At 35.9% G+C, this 15,701-nt stretch overlaps 1 protein-coding gene across 1 annotated transcript in view; it reads right to left on the reverse strand.

The window, feature by feature from the left end:
* UCHL3 (ubiquitin C-terminal hydrolase L3) overlaps window positions 1-15,701 on the reverse strand; it is a 66,132-nt gene that overhangs the window by 5,428 nt on the left and 45,003 nt on the right. The window contains exon 7 of the mRNA XM_053564154.1: window positions 5,540-5,615. Within this exon, the coding sequence (XP_053420129.1) occupies window positions 5,540-5,615 (76 nt within the window). The remainder of the gene's footprint in view (window positions 1-5,539; window positions 5,616-15,701) is intronic.

The following is a 15,701-nucleotide window of genomic DNA, read 5'->3' on the forward strand; positions in this document are numbered from 1 at the left end:
CTATATTTTCAAATGACATAAAAATCAGAGACAGAAGAACTTTTAAAAATCAAAAATGATAACAGAATTTAGAAATTTGAAATGGGTTTGAATATATAGTTAAGGAAAAATCCCAGAGACCAGAACAAGAAACAGAGTAATGAAAAATAAGAAAGAAAAGAACAGTGCCCATAGCTCAGTGAGCAGGGCTCCAGCCACATACAGTGAGGCTGGTGGGTTCAAACCCAGCCGGGGCCAGCTACAACAACAACAAAAAAGCCAGGCATTGTGGCAGGCGCCTGTAGTCCCAGGTATTTGGGAGGCTGAGGCAAGAGAATTGCTTAACCCCAAGAGTTTGAGATTGCTGTGAGCTGTGACACCAGAGCACTCTACTGAGGGTGACATAGTGAGACTGTCTCAAAAAAAGGAAGGGAGGCAGGGAGGGAGGATTGATTCCAACACAGGAGTTCCAAAAAGTGAGATTAAAGGACAACAGAAGAGAAAGCCAAAGAAAGAAAATTTCCCATACTGAAACATGAGTTTCTAGATTAAAAGGACCCAACGAAACCCAAAATTATTGACAAAAACAGACCCCAGCAAAGTCCTATCATCATAAAATGTCAGATCGGTTTGGATAAAGACAAGATCCTAAAAGTTTGCAGGGTTTTGGGGAAGGAATAGGTCAGATATAAAGGACTAGGAATCATAATAACTTAAGATTCAACAGCAACTCAAGTAAGCTAAAATACAACACAACAATGCCATCAATATTTTGAAAGAAAATTCTTCTCCAATCGAGAACTTTAGCATCTCCCAAGCTATGCAGGTTCATACCTTAAGGTTTAAAAATATTTACCTCCCTACCACCTTCCCTTTCAGGAAACTACCAGAGAAAGTACTAAAAAATGAGTAAACGAAGAATGGAGGGGACATGGTACAGAAGAACAAGAGCATCCACAGAGGAGTGAGCCAAAGGGAATCCTCATCATGACAGATAATAACGAGATAGCCCACAATGACAAATGTGTACAAGGCCCAGAGCACAACCTGCCCAGCCTGGAGCAAACAGGGAGGCATGGAGTGAGATCTCCAGGAAGATGAAAGAATATCCAATGTCCTAAAGTATCAAAAGGAGATTTAGACCAATAGAATAATAGCCTAAGTCATAATGTTAAGTATAAAACATATTAAACAAACCAAAAAAGCAAACCAAAACAATTATTAACTCTGGAGAAATAAAAAAGTTAAAAGGAAAAGTGCATTAGTATTACTACAGCTGAGAATAATATTTTTGTGGTCAGAATAAGATAAATATTAATACATTGGGATAATACAGAAAGGGAAAAATATGTATTTTATGATTGAGAGGGAGGAGTAAGGAAAGATGACAGCAAAAGAGAGCTATATCCTCATCTTTCATTTGGGGAAGTTAATACTAAAGCAACTTCCATCTCCAGCCATGATTTAATAACTGGTACTAGACTAGGCCTCCCACTGGAAACAACAAAAACCCTAGACAAAATGCATCAGACATCTGGCTTTAGACACTGGGGAACGGGTTGCCCAAAACTATGGGTGAGGCATACAATAATGCCAGCTTTCTCATGGAAAACATTTACTAGACCCCAGTGCAGAAAAGGGAAGGAAACCCAAACAGAGAACCATAATCTCAGTGAGCTGAGGAAAAAGTGAGCAGCTGGACTTTGTGAAATACTAGAAAGAAGGTAGCTATACACTTTAGAACATACTATTGCTTTCTGTGGGCCAGACCAAGACTCGTGTGCCAGGTGGGGCTGGGGAGCAATGTGTAGAGGACTGAGCTTCAGTCAGTGTAGCCAAGAATTTGTTTATACACAGGGAGAATGGGTAAACCAGAAAACACAGGATGGATAATGGGAGCCTTATTTCTTACTTTCAGAAAAGGGAGTCACAAATATACAGAAGGATGCTAGAATAAATCTATGGTGTTAGATTAGAAGTGTTGATGAATGCTTTTAGTATATAAAGACAGAGAAATAGATATAATCCTATGTGTGTATACATACATATATCCATATTCACATGTGTGTCTGTCTGAGATATATATATATAAATAAATAAATAGACAAAAATATTTCCTAGCTCTGACCTCTGAGAGGGCCTAGAAGCAAGGATGCCTTAATAGCAATGAGTACATTTAGCACCCAGTTCTTGGTTCTAAATACCATTTTCCACTGAAAAGAACTTTACAGTGGAGAAACCGCACAGATGTGGAGCAACATCACCAGCAATCAGACAAAGTAACATCATGTGCCTCCTGCTATGATGCACTGAGAACACAGCATCACTCTGTGGTACTCCTGCCCAAGATGTGTAAGTCATGAAGAAATATCAGGCATCAAATCTCAAAACAACTGCTCTGTACTCTTAAAAATAAATGTCAAAGATATGAAAGACAAGTAAAGACTGAGGTACTGTTCCAGATAAAACACAACAATTAAACTCAACACACATGGAGCCCAGATTGGTCCCTGAACCTAGAGGGCATTACTGTAATAATCACAAAAATATTAGTGAATAGTAATGAGGTCTGTAGAACAGACGGTAGTACTATGTCAACGTTAACTTCCTCATTGATAGTCACATTGTAACTGTGTAGGAAAGAGTCCACTTGTTTTGAGGAGACACACAAAGAAGTATTAAAGGATAATGGGGCACTACTTTCAAACAGTTCAGAAATATTAGCTAAATTTAGGTAATCTGGGGAAGGGCATATGGGAGCTCTCTATACTATTTCTGTAACTTCTATGAAAATTTAAACTGGCCTCAAAATAATTTTTTAAATGTTTTAAAGTATTCCTGTTACTTCAGGAAAACAATTCATGAATTATCAATTTTTCAATCTGATTGTTCAGTCAATTCTAAATTCACTCCGAAGCCCCAATGTTCTAATTTATCCCTAAGGAGTCAATACAACTATTTTAAAACTCATTCTTCCTGTCTATAAAAACCAGGAACAACATGAGGCCTCAAGGAAAAGAATCCAATCACAATAGGCATCTAAATCCTTATCAGTCATATTAATCATCTTCACAAAGAGTACCTAAACTATATAAGACCTTTCTTTTCTGAAATTCTTATACTTCAAACCAATTTTAAAATCCTTTTGTTTGTCTTGGCATATTCCAGAAGAGCATCATTCTTCATATGGAGCTTACCCTTGATAAATCCCCTCCCTTCTAAGGGGCCTTTTAGCTTGTGAGTTCAGACAGCTCACCAGCCAAACTGAGTTTTGAAAACAACTCTTTCCTTCCCATTAGGATTGTCAGAAGTTTTTCTTTTGTGTAAATATCTTTTGGATGTTATAAGTCTCTCATTCTTAAAGTCATCATCACTTTTATAGTTGTAGGTTGTAGATCATATTTAACTTTTTTCTCGTCTTTTCCAAATCTACTTCCCTTGAAGTCAACAGAATGTGCCCGGTGAGTCTCAGCATTTTCTTTACTTCCTCTTCCACCAGTTATCCTTTATTATTCACAATTCAGAGTAGAAACTCTGCTTCTAGAAATGTCGGCCATTTGAAATCCCCAATCACTGTTATATTTCTGCAGATTCTATAAACTGAATTAGGAAAGTATACCTTCCAAACTGTTCTGCAAGTCTGTTATATAATCCCATAACACTGGATTCTTTTAAGTTTGATTCCTACTCAAATCACTCTACTATCATAGACCATCATCAGGGTTGTACACTTCTATAAATACTACGTTCTTTCTTTTCCTTGGACTCCCTAACAGAGCCATTACTTTTTTTTTTTTTTTTGAGACACAGTCTCACTTTGTCACCCTCAATAGAGTACCATGGCATCACAGCTCAGAGCAACCTCAAACTCTTGGGCTCAAGTGATCTTCTTGCTTCAGCCTCCCGAGTCACTGAGACTATAGGTGTGCACCGTAACACCCAGCTATTTTTAGAGATGGGGTCTGGCTCTTGCTCAGGCTGGTTTCGAACCTGTGAGCTCAAACAATCCACCCGCCTTGGACTCCCAGAGTGTTGGGATTACATGAGTGAGCCACTGTGCCTGTCCAGAGCCATTTCTTTTTTTAAAAAATACATAATTCTATTGCTATATTCCAAACAGAAAAGCAACCAAAGCTTTATGGATCACATTTACAGTTACAACCTGAGTTCTTTAAGAACCCTTCTGCCTTTAAATAATTTAAGGAAAATGAATGTATCAAGCTCAAATACAGACAATAAATAAGCAATAAGAGACCCAAAATCATGGTATGTGGAATTACTAAAAAGAACTTCCCTTTTCTTCTTTGCTTATTTTACCTTTTAAAACCAGAAATATTCTCAGAGAAAAAGATAAAAGGACTTATAATTAGTAATGGATGCCAATTATGAAAAATTATAACAAGTTTCTTCTGTCTAAAAAAATCAGTTAAAATTATTCAGATCTTCTCCTTCAACATGCCCTGAAATAATCCACCTATAGATAAAATTATTTTTGAAGTGCAGGTATAGGCTGGGTGGGGTGGCTCATGCCTGCAATCCTAGCACTTTTGGAAGGCCAAGGAGGGTCACTAGAGGCCATGAATTTGAAGAGCAGCCTAGGCAATAGTGGAATCCCATTTCTTTCTCTCTTTCTTTTTGGTTGTAGTTGTCATTGTTGTTTAAAAACTAAAGGCAGTTCATCCAGATATTGATAACTAACTCAATAAGTTAGTAAAGATAGCCAGAATAATTTTCAGAAGTTTCCTATAATAATTTTACTTTCCTGCTTTGCCAAAATGCATAGGTGCTATGCAAACATTCTTGAACTATAAATTGCCTGAACATTAAAAAAAATTTTTTTCCATTAAGAAATTTTAAAAGGGTTGGGCGGCGCCTGTGGCTCAGTGAGTAGGGCGCCGGCCCCATATGCCGAGGGTGGCGGGTTCAAACCCAGCCTCGGCCAAACTGCAACAAAAAAATAGCCAGGTGCTATGGCGGGCACCTATAGTCCCAGTTACTCGGGAGGCTGAGGCAAGAGAATCGCTTAAGCCCAGGAGCTGGAGGTTGCTGTGAGCTGTGTGATGCCACGGCACTCTACCAAGGGCCATAAAGTGAGACTCTGTGTCTAAAAAAAAAAAAAAAAGAAATTTTGAAAGGGTCTCAGCGCCGGTAGCACAGTGGTTACAGCACCAGCCACATACACCAAATTGGTGGGTTCAAACCGGGCCTAGGCCAGCTAACCAACAATGACAACTGCAACAAAAAACATAGCTGGGCGTAGTGGTGGGCACCCATAGTCCCAGCTACTTGGGAGGCTGAGGCAAGAGAATCACTTACGCCCAAGAGTTTGAGGTTGCTATAAGATGTGACACCAGGAAAACAGCTTGAGACTCTGTCTCAAAAAAAAAAAAAAGATTTTTTTTTTTTTTTAAGAAAAACTGTCATTATGTTAACTCAGTTGTATAGGGCAATCAATTATTTAAGTAAACACAATGAATAGTAATAGCACTGTGATTTATCAGAAGAAAAGACTTTTCCATTTACCATTTCTCACCCCAAGATAAATTAAAATAGTTCTTACCTAATTCATAGAGATGCCCATCTACATGAACTAATGCAATAAAGTGAAGATCTACTTTTTCATCTATACTTGGTGCCTAGAATAGGAGGGAAAAGTACATATTATATGCATTAGTAGTCAAAGAAATCAATCAAGTAAATATAAACACAAATAACATCAAATGACATAAGAGAACATTTATCTAATCTAATTTAAGGCTTTATCTTTGATATGGTGGACAAAGAGTGACCATGTCTATGTTTGTGACAATTTGCACATCCACCAACAAGGAAAACACTGACTAAAAGCACATCTTTCTTAATTTCAACTTATTAAAGACCAAAAGTCTTGCTCACTTTGGAAGCCCCAGTGTTTGGCACAATGCCTGATACAATATATATATGTTTTATATGTGTGTGTGTGTGTATATATATATACAATGCATACTTACTGAATGGAATTAATGCACAATTTGTATGTTTTTTTTTTTTTTTTTTGCAGTTTTTGGCCAGGGCTGGGTTTAAACCCACCCCCTCCGGCCTATGGGGCCAGCACCCTACTCCTTTGAACCACAGGTGCCGCCCACACAATTTGTATAGTTTTAAAATTTTGAAATAAGTTGCAACAGCTTTAAAATGTATAAACAGAGTTTTTTTTTTAAACTTTCAAGTTAAATTTTAAGACTTCAAGAAAGTTTTTCCTTTAATAACCTGAACTTAGGGCGGCGCCTGTGGCTCAGCAAGCAGGACGCCGGCCCTATATACCAAGGGTGGGGGGTTCAAACCCAGCCCCAGCCAAACTGCAACAAAAATATAGCGGGTGTTGCGGTGGGCGCCTGTAGTCCCAGCTACTCAGGAGGCTGAGGCAGGAGAATCACTTAAGCCCAGGAGTTGGAGGTTGCTGTGACCTGTGTGACGCCATGGCACTCTACCCAGGGCAATAAAGTGAAACTCTGTCTCTACAAAAAAAAAAAAAAAAAAAAAACCTGAACTTAATCTTGTGTTTTGAACAATTCAAGGTAAACAGCCTTAGAGTAAAATAAGCACCTTTACTTATTCTAGATTTTGAAAGCTTAAAAAATAATAGATATAGGAATATATCCTAGAAAATTGAAAGTGGAGAAGCAGAGTAAGAACAAATTTAAAGTACAATGAATTGTAGCCAATAATTTTTTTTTTTTTTTTGGCCAGGGCTAGGTTTGAACCCACCACCTCCGATATATGGGGCCGGTGCCCTATTCCTTTGAGCCACAGGTGCCACCCATGTAGCCTATAATTTTTCTCTTGTTTTGACTCTTAATAATTTGAAATTAAAACTAGATCTAGGCTCTCTTAGTTTACCAAGTTCAATCTGCATAAGCAATATCTACACTTCTCAATCAAATAATTTATGCAAGGCCATTGCATTAATTATCATTCTATAGGATATGCAGAAACTGTATATCACACTAACATATGTTAGCCATAAATCAAATCTAAATGGCTTGAAATAAAACATAATCACCATTTAAATACATGTAGAATGCAAATTTTAGAGGCAAAAATTTTCAAGAGGCATATATCAAATTATATTACAGATTACTTAATATCCTTTCAATAACACAGATAGCATTTTTTTTTTTTTTTGGCCGGGGCTGAGTTTGAACCCACCACCTCCAGCATATGGGACCGGCGCCTTAAAAACTCCTGGAGCCACAGGCGCCACCCACAGATAGCATTTTAACTGAAAAAATTATACTCTTTTCTAGCCGGGCATTGTGGCGGGCGCCTGTGGTCCCAGCTGCTTGGGAGGCTGGGGCAAGACAATCACTTGGGCCCATGAGTTGGAGGTTGCTGTGAGCTGTGTGAGGCCACGGCACTCTACCGAGGGCCATAAAGTGAGACTCTGTCTCTACAAAAAAAAAAAAAAAAAAAAAAAATTATACTCTTTTCACCTTCAAGTAATTATGTATTTTCAAGTAGTTGTAATATGAAGTTTCCTGATACAGATATTGAAAGGTACAAAGTAAGCATTACTATCTCGGATTTATAGAATTTTTTTAAAAAGTTTACAGATAAAGTAACTCATCTAATCTAATTCTTCAGATACTATTTCCCTCAAATTATGAACAGAAGAAATTCAATATAAATTGTTCTGACCAACTAGCTCTTCTGAATTCAATCTAGAACTACAGACAGAATCCTACAATTGGTACAAGTCAAGGTTATTTAGTTTTACGATTGCTCTAATACTAGACCCCCTTTCTACCACAGTCCCATCTAGTGGTAGCCCCTCCAAAGGCAGGGAATCTCCACAAGGTTTTGAGTCCGTCCATTCCATTGTTAGACAATTCTGTTGGTTATCCCCCATACTAAGGCAGATATATTAACAAATCTCCTAGTATTTTCCCTATCTTGTAAAGTCTAATCCCTCTTGAACATATTACTTCAAATACTTAAAGATATGAGTTCTTAAGTGATAATGAGTTCTCTTATTTTCCTGCTCAGAAAATCAAAAAATATAAGTGATAACTCAATCCAATTTTATCAATGACCAGGAGAATCCAATTTTTCAAGGCTAACCCTAGACAATTCTAACTTGCAAATTCAGTTCTATAACAAAAATATGCTATAAAGAAGTTTTTATTCAACTAGGAAAGGGTATTGTTTTACCATTGTAAGACAATTTTAAAATAGGATACCAAGTATTTTAAATCTTTTGAGTTAGTAATGATTTTAATACCGTTTCTTCTTAAGAAGTTTGTATCTTATGGCTTCTATTTTTTTCTCATTTTGCTAGTAAATACAACCCTGTAGACATATAACTGGAGTCACAGAACTGAACATGTAAGCCTTGAGTTTTAATTCATTTTGAGGTTTAAATGAGATATATGCAAGTACTTTGTTAAGTGCTATATAAATCTTATAAAGTGTTACGATAATAATACTACATTATCACAATGCTACCAATTACCAAATCTAGTGACCTGAAATCATGCATCATCACAGCTTTTACCTAAAAATGCATACTAAAAATACAAAACTCTGGGGCGGCGCCTGTGGCTCAAAGGAGTAGGGCGCCGGCCCCATATGCCGGAGGTGGCAGGTTCAAACCCAGCCCTGGCCAAAAACTGCGAAAAAAAAAAGAAAAAAATACAAAACTGAAGATGTTAAGTAAACTATTATCAAACTATTATAAAAGATAAGTAAAGCTCAAAATTTTTTCAGCCTTCCACAAAACCTCAGTGCCTGGTATGAGCTTTATTCAACTTTCATTAGTCTGAGAATCTAAAATCTGTAATTATCCAATTACTTAAAAATTATTCCCACTAAAAGAAGAATAAATAAAAAGCAAATTCCAGCAAGTCTTTTGTTTCAAGAAAACGAACAAATAACTATATAAAAGGCGGAAAACAGAGGCTAAAGATTGAATATTTTTGCCTACATTTAAATATATGCATACTTTTTAATTCCCTAATTTAGAATATAACACTTCTTAGTTATCTGAAAGAATTAAAATATAACAAATCAATTAGCGAGAAATTAATACTAAATATAAGTTTCACACTATAAAAATACACATTAAATTTAATGTGTAACTATATGGCACTTAATATATATATATACCAGACACCGTTCTAAGTGTTTTACATGCACTAAACAATTAAACATCATACAGGTTCAGCATCCCAAATCTAAAAATCTAAATCTGAAATGCTCCCAAATCCAAAACTTCTTGAGCACTAACATAATGCTTAAAGGAAAAGTCACTGGAGCATTTCAGATTTCAGAGTTTGGGGGTTGGGATACTCAACCAGTAAGTATAATGCAAATATTCCCAGATCTGTAAAAATCCAAAATCCAAAACACTTCTGGTCTCAAGCATTTCAGATAAGGGATAGTCAAAGTATTTATAAACCCAGTAGAGTAGGTAATATGAAGTAGGTAATATGATTATATTCACCTTATTCTCAAGAAAGCTGAGACACAGAGATCTTAAGTACCATGCTTAAATGAAATTCATTAATTCATAGCTAGGTAGTGGTGGAGTCTGGATTCCAACCTCAGCCATCCAGTTCTAGAATCCATATTCTTCACCACTACGCTATGAAATACTTAAAGGTACGAAGCAATAGAATTAACATGAAACAGAGAGCAACATTTTATAAAAACATATGAAACCTGAAATGCCAAATTTTATGACATGCTCATGTATATTTAGAATATTTTTTAGTATAAGTAAAATTATTCATATTTAGAATTGAATCAATTGTGCCCGAGTCAGAATTTATAAGCTTAAGGATTTTACTCTGGTCATCCAATTCACCTTGCATCTCTCATTGTGCCAAACTGTGTGACACAGCAGGGAAGCAATTCATATCAAATGAATGAAGAAAATGACAAATGAATGTTGTGATCCAATAAAAACAACAAAATATAGAGAGAAAGACACCTTTGTTAATATTCAGCACAATTAGAAGGCTACTTGTGACCACACTGATAATTTGTAGAACCAAATGTTTAAGGAAAGACTCTACTTCATAGTTTAAGTACAGCTCTAGAAGGAGAAATAAGGGGAAGGAAAACTGACTTTAATTGTTTTTAAACAATAATTGTATATGTAATCACACTCCCCTGGCTTCAAAAGTCATGATTAATTATATAAAGAAAAGTTTCTTGTCCAGGTATTGTATACACCAAAGCTCTTAAATACTGCACCTTTAGGTAAGTTCTGCTAAATATTGCCCTTAATAGTTCAAAACTTTAGAAAGACAAGAGCTCTGGTTGCTTAATTTTGCAATTTCAGTTATGAGAATTATTAGAATTCTATCAACCTCAACATTTAAGATAATTAGCAAGATTATAAGAACAAATGTACATTAATAGTTTGTAGATAATATTACCCTACAAAAGAGAAATCATAACATTTGTGGGAGTCCTACATCAATACACCAGGAGAAAATCTTCACCACCTACTTGGAAAAGATTTTTAGAAACTGAATAGGGAGGGAAGATCAGATCAAGATAAAACCAAGTACCTGAGCCACCTCAGGGAATGAAATAGCTTAGATGAAACACCCTACACCATGAAGGATTTAGATTGAGGCTAGAATAAGTAAAGTGATCCCAGAGCACGCCAAGAGACTAAAGTCATGCTCAGAAACATGAAAAAAAAAAAAAAAGAGAGAAAAATAAAGTAATAGATGGCAAGGAACTCAGAAGGTACATAATATTTGTTGACCTAAGTCAACTAAATGAAATCAGAAAGCTGAAGGGTAAGCGAAAACAAATTCACTGTAACAACAGGAACTTAAACATTATCATGAATAATGTTGATCCGTACTCATCAAAGGCAGGCGCCCTCATGTTGGCAGGAGATGGAGTGTTAAGATGGATGTTCACCAAGGCGCTGGTGAAAGTCAAGCTAGACTGCGAAACATAGAGGTATGTTGCAATCTTACTGGGGGAGAAAAAGCTAATGGTTGAGTGAACCAAGAGAAAGCACTCTGAAGACTGAAGATGTTTAGGGGGGAGAAAAAAAAAAAAGGACTGCCCTCATCACTGGAAGAAGAGATGGAAGATTGACTACACTTACAACAGAATGGAGACCCAAAGATGGTAGGCGTAAGAAGGGTCGCCAGCGACGAAGACGGAGAGATGGACTGGTAGCTTTTGCAGGGCCTACATGGTTACGTTTGACCCAGGGCAGGGATGCATGGTGACACAATGATGAGGCCTTCGTTCTGCAGTGGCTAGAATGAGGCTGTGATGAGGATGGCGAGGAGGACTACATAATTAAAAAAGAGAATATTTTACTTAGACCACGTTACTGAGTGATCATTTATTCTTAAAAGCAACGTATGGTCATACTTGTATTCATATGGTCTAGTACTTTTAATAATCATAATTTAGCACAGGATCATGGAAGAATATTGGTTAAAAGTAGGTAAAATGGAAATATATAACCAAGTATCAGGTTATATGCCATAGATTCCCTAAGTACACATCTGAAATACTTACATATCCTCATTTGCATAGCACAGACTCATAGAGCTGAATATTTACTTAAAAGCCACTGAAGTGGAATAGTTACATCAAATTATTTTTAAAAAGTAACATGCACACACAAACCATGGAATATGTACAAAACACACAAAGAAGAACGAGCAGAAGAAAACCATAGGGTGATTGGCCTTGGTAAAAAAGAATTCCTTACATTAGGGAAAAGCTTCAATTAGGAAAAAGAACTTAAAAATACACACAGAAGAGTGAAATTAGCTCCTCTGAAGCTAATGACCTAAATAAACAATCTTTCTAATTAGGCTAAGAAGTTAATAAAAAATATCATGGCCTATTAGTCATCTTTTAGTAAACAATAACATTAAAGTATGTATTACTTATTTTATGCCAGGTACTATTTCAGCACTTTACATACATCAATTCTTTTAATCTCACAGTAACCCATAAGATAGACACAACTACTACTGTTTTACAAATGAGGAATCAGAGCACGAATGGATTGGTTTAAGTAACACAACCAAGATCACGCTGCCAGCAAGTGGCAAACTGGGACTCAAACTCAAGTAATGAGCTTCTAGAGCCCAATGATCTTACTCACTGTGCTACACAGCTTAAGTAGCCAAAACAAAGGTGTTAATGCTAACTTATTAGGTCAGACCCTAACAAGCAGAGGAATAACTCTCATAAGGTTAGATATTCCGGACCATCTTTTTGAACACTACTGTGCCACAAATGCTGAACCTGGCCCAGAGTGTTCCATAAAATACATATGGGTAAAGTAACTAACTTACTGGTAATCCAAATGACTTTATAATCATGATCTTCAATTAATAACACCAGTACATAAAATAAAAAATTTAATTTAAAAGAGTATAACAAAAAAAAAAGAATATGATAAAACTATAATTACTAGAACCATGGTGAGAAAAAATAAAAAGAACAGTGATGCAATTACTTGCTTAGTTATAATAGATTTCACTAACAATGACCTATATTCTTTAAGAATATGAGGAGTTTTACTCTGAATGATCACTAAAATTCTTTTCAACTCTTGAAAATTCTATAATCCTACCTAGTACATTCAATCAATGTAAACAATACACAAACCTAAAATAAAGTTAGAATTTTGATGGGGCTTTCAAAGTGCTCATAATAAGAAATCAATCAGAAATGCATAAATGAATCCTATGCTTGGCTCTATGTGGGCGCAACGGCATATATAATAGAGCCTGCTGTCACAGTGTAATAAGTTTGTTGCATTCAGTCTGATTACATTCAAATAAGAGAAAGAGAGGGAAGGAGAGAATAAGAGAACACAGAAGAAATGAAAGAGAAAGAAATGGAGTAAAGGAAGAAAGGAGAGAGCTCTAATGAAGAGCAGAAAAAAAATTTGTTCTAAGAATCTGGGGAGGCAAAAATTACTAAGGTAGTTGTATAGTGAATGTATGAGGGGTAACAGGTGAAATGGAAAGGCATTTCTGTCAAAGAATTCAATGTGAGAAAAATGGAAATAGAAACAAAGAGGACATGTTCAGAAGACTAGAGCATGAGGTGTGGGATTTGCTTTTACTCTTTCAGTTTAACAGTCAGCCAGCTACTTTTTCATGGTGTTAGCAAAAGACATGAGACTCCTAGGACAGAGAAAAAGAATTTCATTACTCATAGCACAGTAAGGAGCACGATTATCAGTACGTTTGTACCAATTCATATGAGTACAACAGACAGGACCAGGATAGATGGCCGCACGCACAGCAGGCTGCATTACAAGGGAGAAACACTGAACTTGGGGAAAGCATTGTTTTACAGCAAGCAGTAAGCAAACCTGCTCTTTGCCATGGAGGAAAACATACTTCACACCTCATCCCTCAGGCTGCTTACTATCAAGCACATCTGAGAAACGTGTTTTCTAATTTCAAGTGTAATGGCCCTCTTCTTCTGCCATTTTTGAAGACTCTTTCTGAAAACTTTTTTTGGGGGGAGGGGTGAATATTTTCAAATTTACGAGGAGTTACAAAAACAAAAATAGTACAGAGAATATCCAAATTTGTCTATGATAATCTACCTACGCTTGCTTTACCATCTCTACTTACATTCTCTTCCTCTCTCTACATGATTGTTTTTCATTTGAGAGTAAGTTACATACTTCGTGGCCCTACTATCTCTAAATACTTCAGTATTTCCTATGACTAAGGAAGCCTGTTACATTACCATCGGTGCAATTATCAATCACCCTCAAAATTGTATACTGATAAAATGCTTTTCTTTAAACTCTCATCTTATTTTGTTTAGGTGATCTAGTCATCAACTTTATCACATTTCTCCCCAGGATCTAACTACAGCAGCTATTTAATTGTCATGTTTCCTTAGGATCCTTTAACTTGGAACATTTCCAACAGTCTTTTGTCTTTTATTTCATTTTAAATACTATCCTTTCCCCATTTTTGTAATAAAATATTTTCTGTGTAAAAAGTAAAGCTCTCTGCTAAGAGAAACAATTTTATTTCTTCCTTTCTAACTCACATTTTTAGCAAACTGATAATCTTTCTTCCAATTTGTGTTTACAATTAGACCACTTACATTTCATTAATTTCGTGTAATTTTTGACCTGATTGTACTAAAATTTACTATACTGCCAGTTCTATTTTTTTCCATCTGCTCATTTGTTCCTCGTTTCTTGGGATACTTTTATGATTCTATCTGTACCATGGACTTTTTGTTTATACTTTCTAAGTTTTTCAGTAACTGCCTTAGGATTTATAATATCTTTAATCACAATGCACTTTCAAATAACATTATAGTATTTCATATGTTGTATAAGAACCTCAAAGCACTATTATCACAATTTCTTTTTGCACTATCATAAATTTTACTTTTATATATGCTATAAATTTAAAGCACATGGTTGCTGTTTTATTAGACAGTCAATGATCTTTTAGAGAAACACAAAATAATAAAATTCATTTTATATTTACCTTCATTTGTTCCATTTCCAGCACTCCTAATTCTTTGTGTATATCCAAGTTCCTGTCTGGCATTGGACTGCTTCAACATGGAGAAATTCCTTTAGGTTTCTTGTAAAGGAGGTAAGTTGGTAATGAATTCTCTCAGTTTTTGTTTGCCTCAAAGTTTTAATTTTTTTCTTCATTTTTGAAAAATATTTTGTTCTATTGACCTCTTAACACTTGAAAACTACCACTCCGTTGTCTTCAGGCTTACATAATTTTGGATAAGAAGTCTGTTGACTGTAACTCTTAACTTTGTTCCTATATATCTCCTGTGTCTTTTTCCCTCTGGCTGCCTTGACCATTTCCTATTTAACTTTGTTTTTTAGTAGCTTAAATTTTACTTCTCTTGATTATCTGTTGTGTGTTTGTGCTTTTTGGAGGGTAGGGATATTTATTCTACCTAGTGCCTCTGAGATTCCTGAAGCTATCTATGGTTTAATTATTTCTGGAAAACAGTTGCCTATTAACTCAAAAATATATTTTTCATTTCTATCTACCCTGATCCTATTCCTACCACTTCTATTTTTTTCTTTCTGGGATTGCACTTTTAAGTATTAGAGCATTTGAAATTACCCCCACACCAGTTGGATGTTGTTTTGGGGTTTTTTTCCTTCATTATTTTTCTTTCTGTGGGTAAGTTTGGGTAATTTCTAGTGAATTATCCTCAGGTTCACTGATTCTTTTCTCAACTTCGTGGCATCTACTGGTGAATCTACTAATGGCATTTGTTAACTCTGGTACCAAATTTTTTATTACTAGCATTTCTATTTGATTCTTTCTTACAGCTTCCAATTCTGCTGATATGCTCCATCTGTTAGTGCATGTTTTCCACCTTTTCACTTGAGCCTGGTCTGATAAACTGACATCTGCATTGTACCTGAATCTGGTGCTATTGATACTTTGTATCTCAGTCCTCAGTTTGTGTATTTCTCATTTTCTTATTATCTCAATTTTTGGTTACTTTTTCTCTACTTGTATAGGCAGAAAAAGCCTGAGATAAATGATATATATGCCTGAGAATGGGCATGTCTCTTCTTCTGGTTAAGAATTTAGCATGTGGGGGTAAGTCAATGTAGTCACCCTCAGCACATCATTGGCATTACCTTGTGTTTAGGATGGAAGCTGGTTTTGTTGAATGTCTTCTTTTTCAATGCTCTTTTCCAGCTCAGTTCTAGGCTT

The sequence above is a fragment of the Nycticebus coucang genome, chromosome 15, assembly GCF_027406575.1.
Source record: "Nycticebus coucang isolate mNycCou1 chromosome 15, mNycCou1.pri, whole genome shotgun sequence".
NCBI lineage: Eukaryota > Metazoa > Chordata > Mammalia > Primates > Lorisidae > Nycticebus > Nycticebus coucang.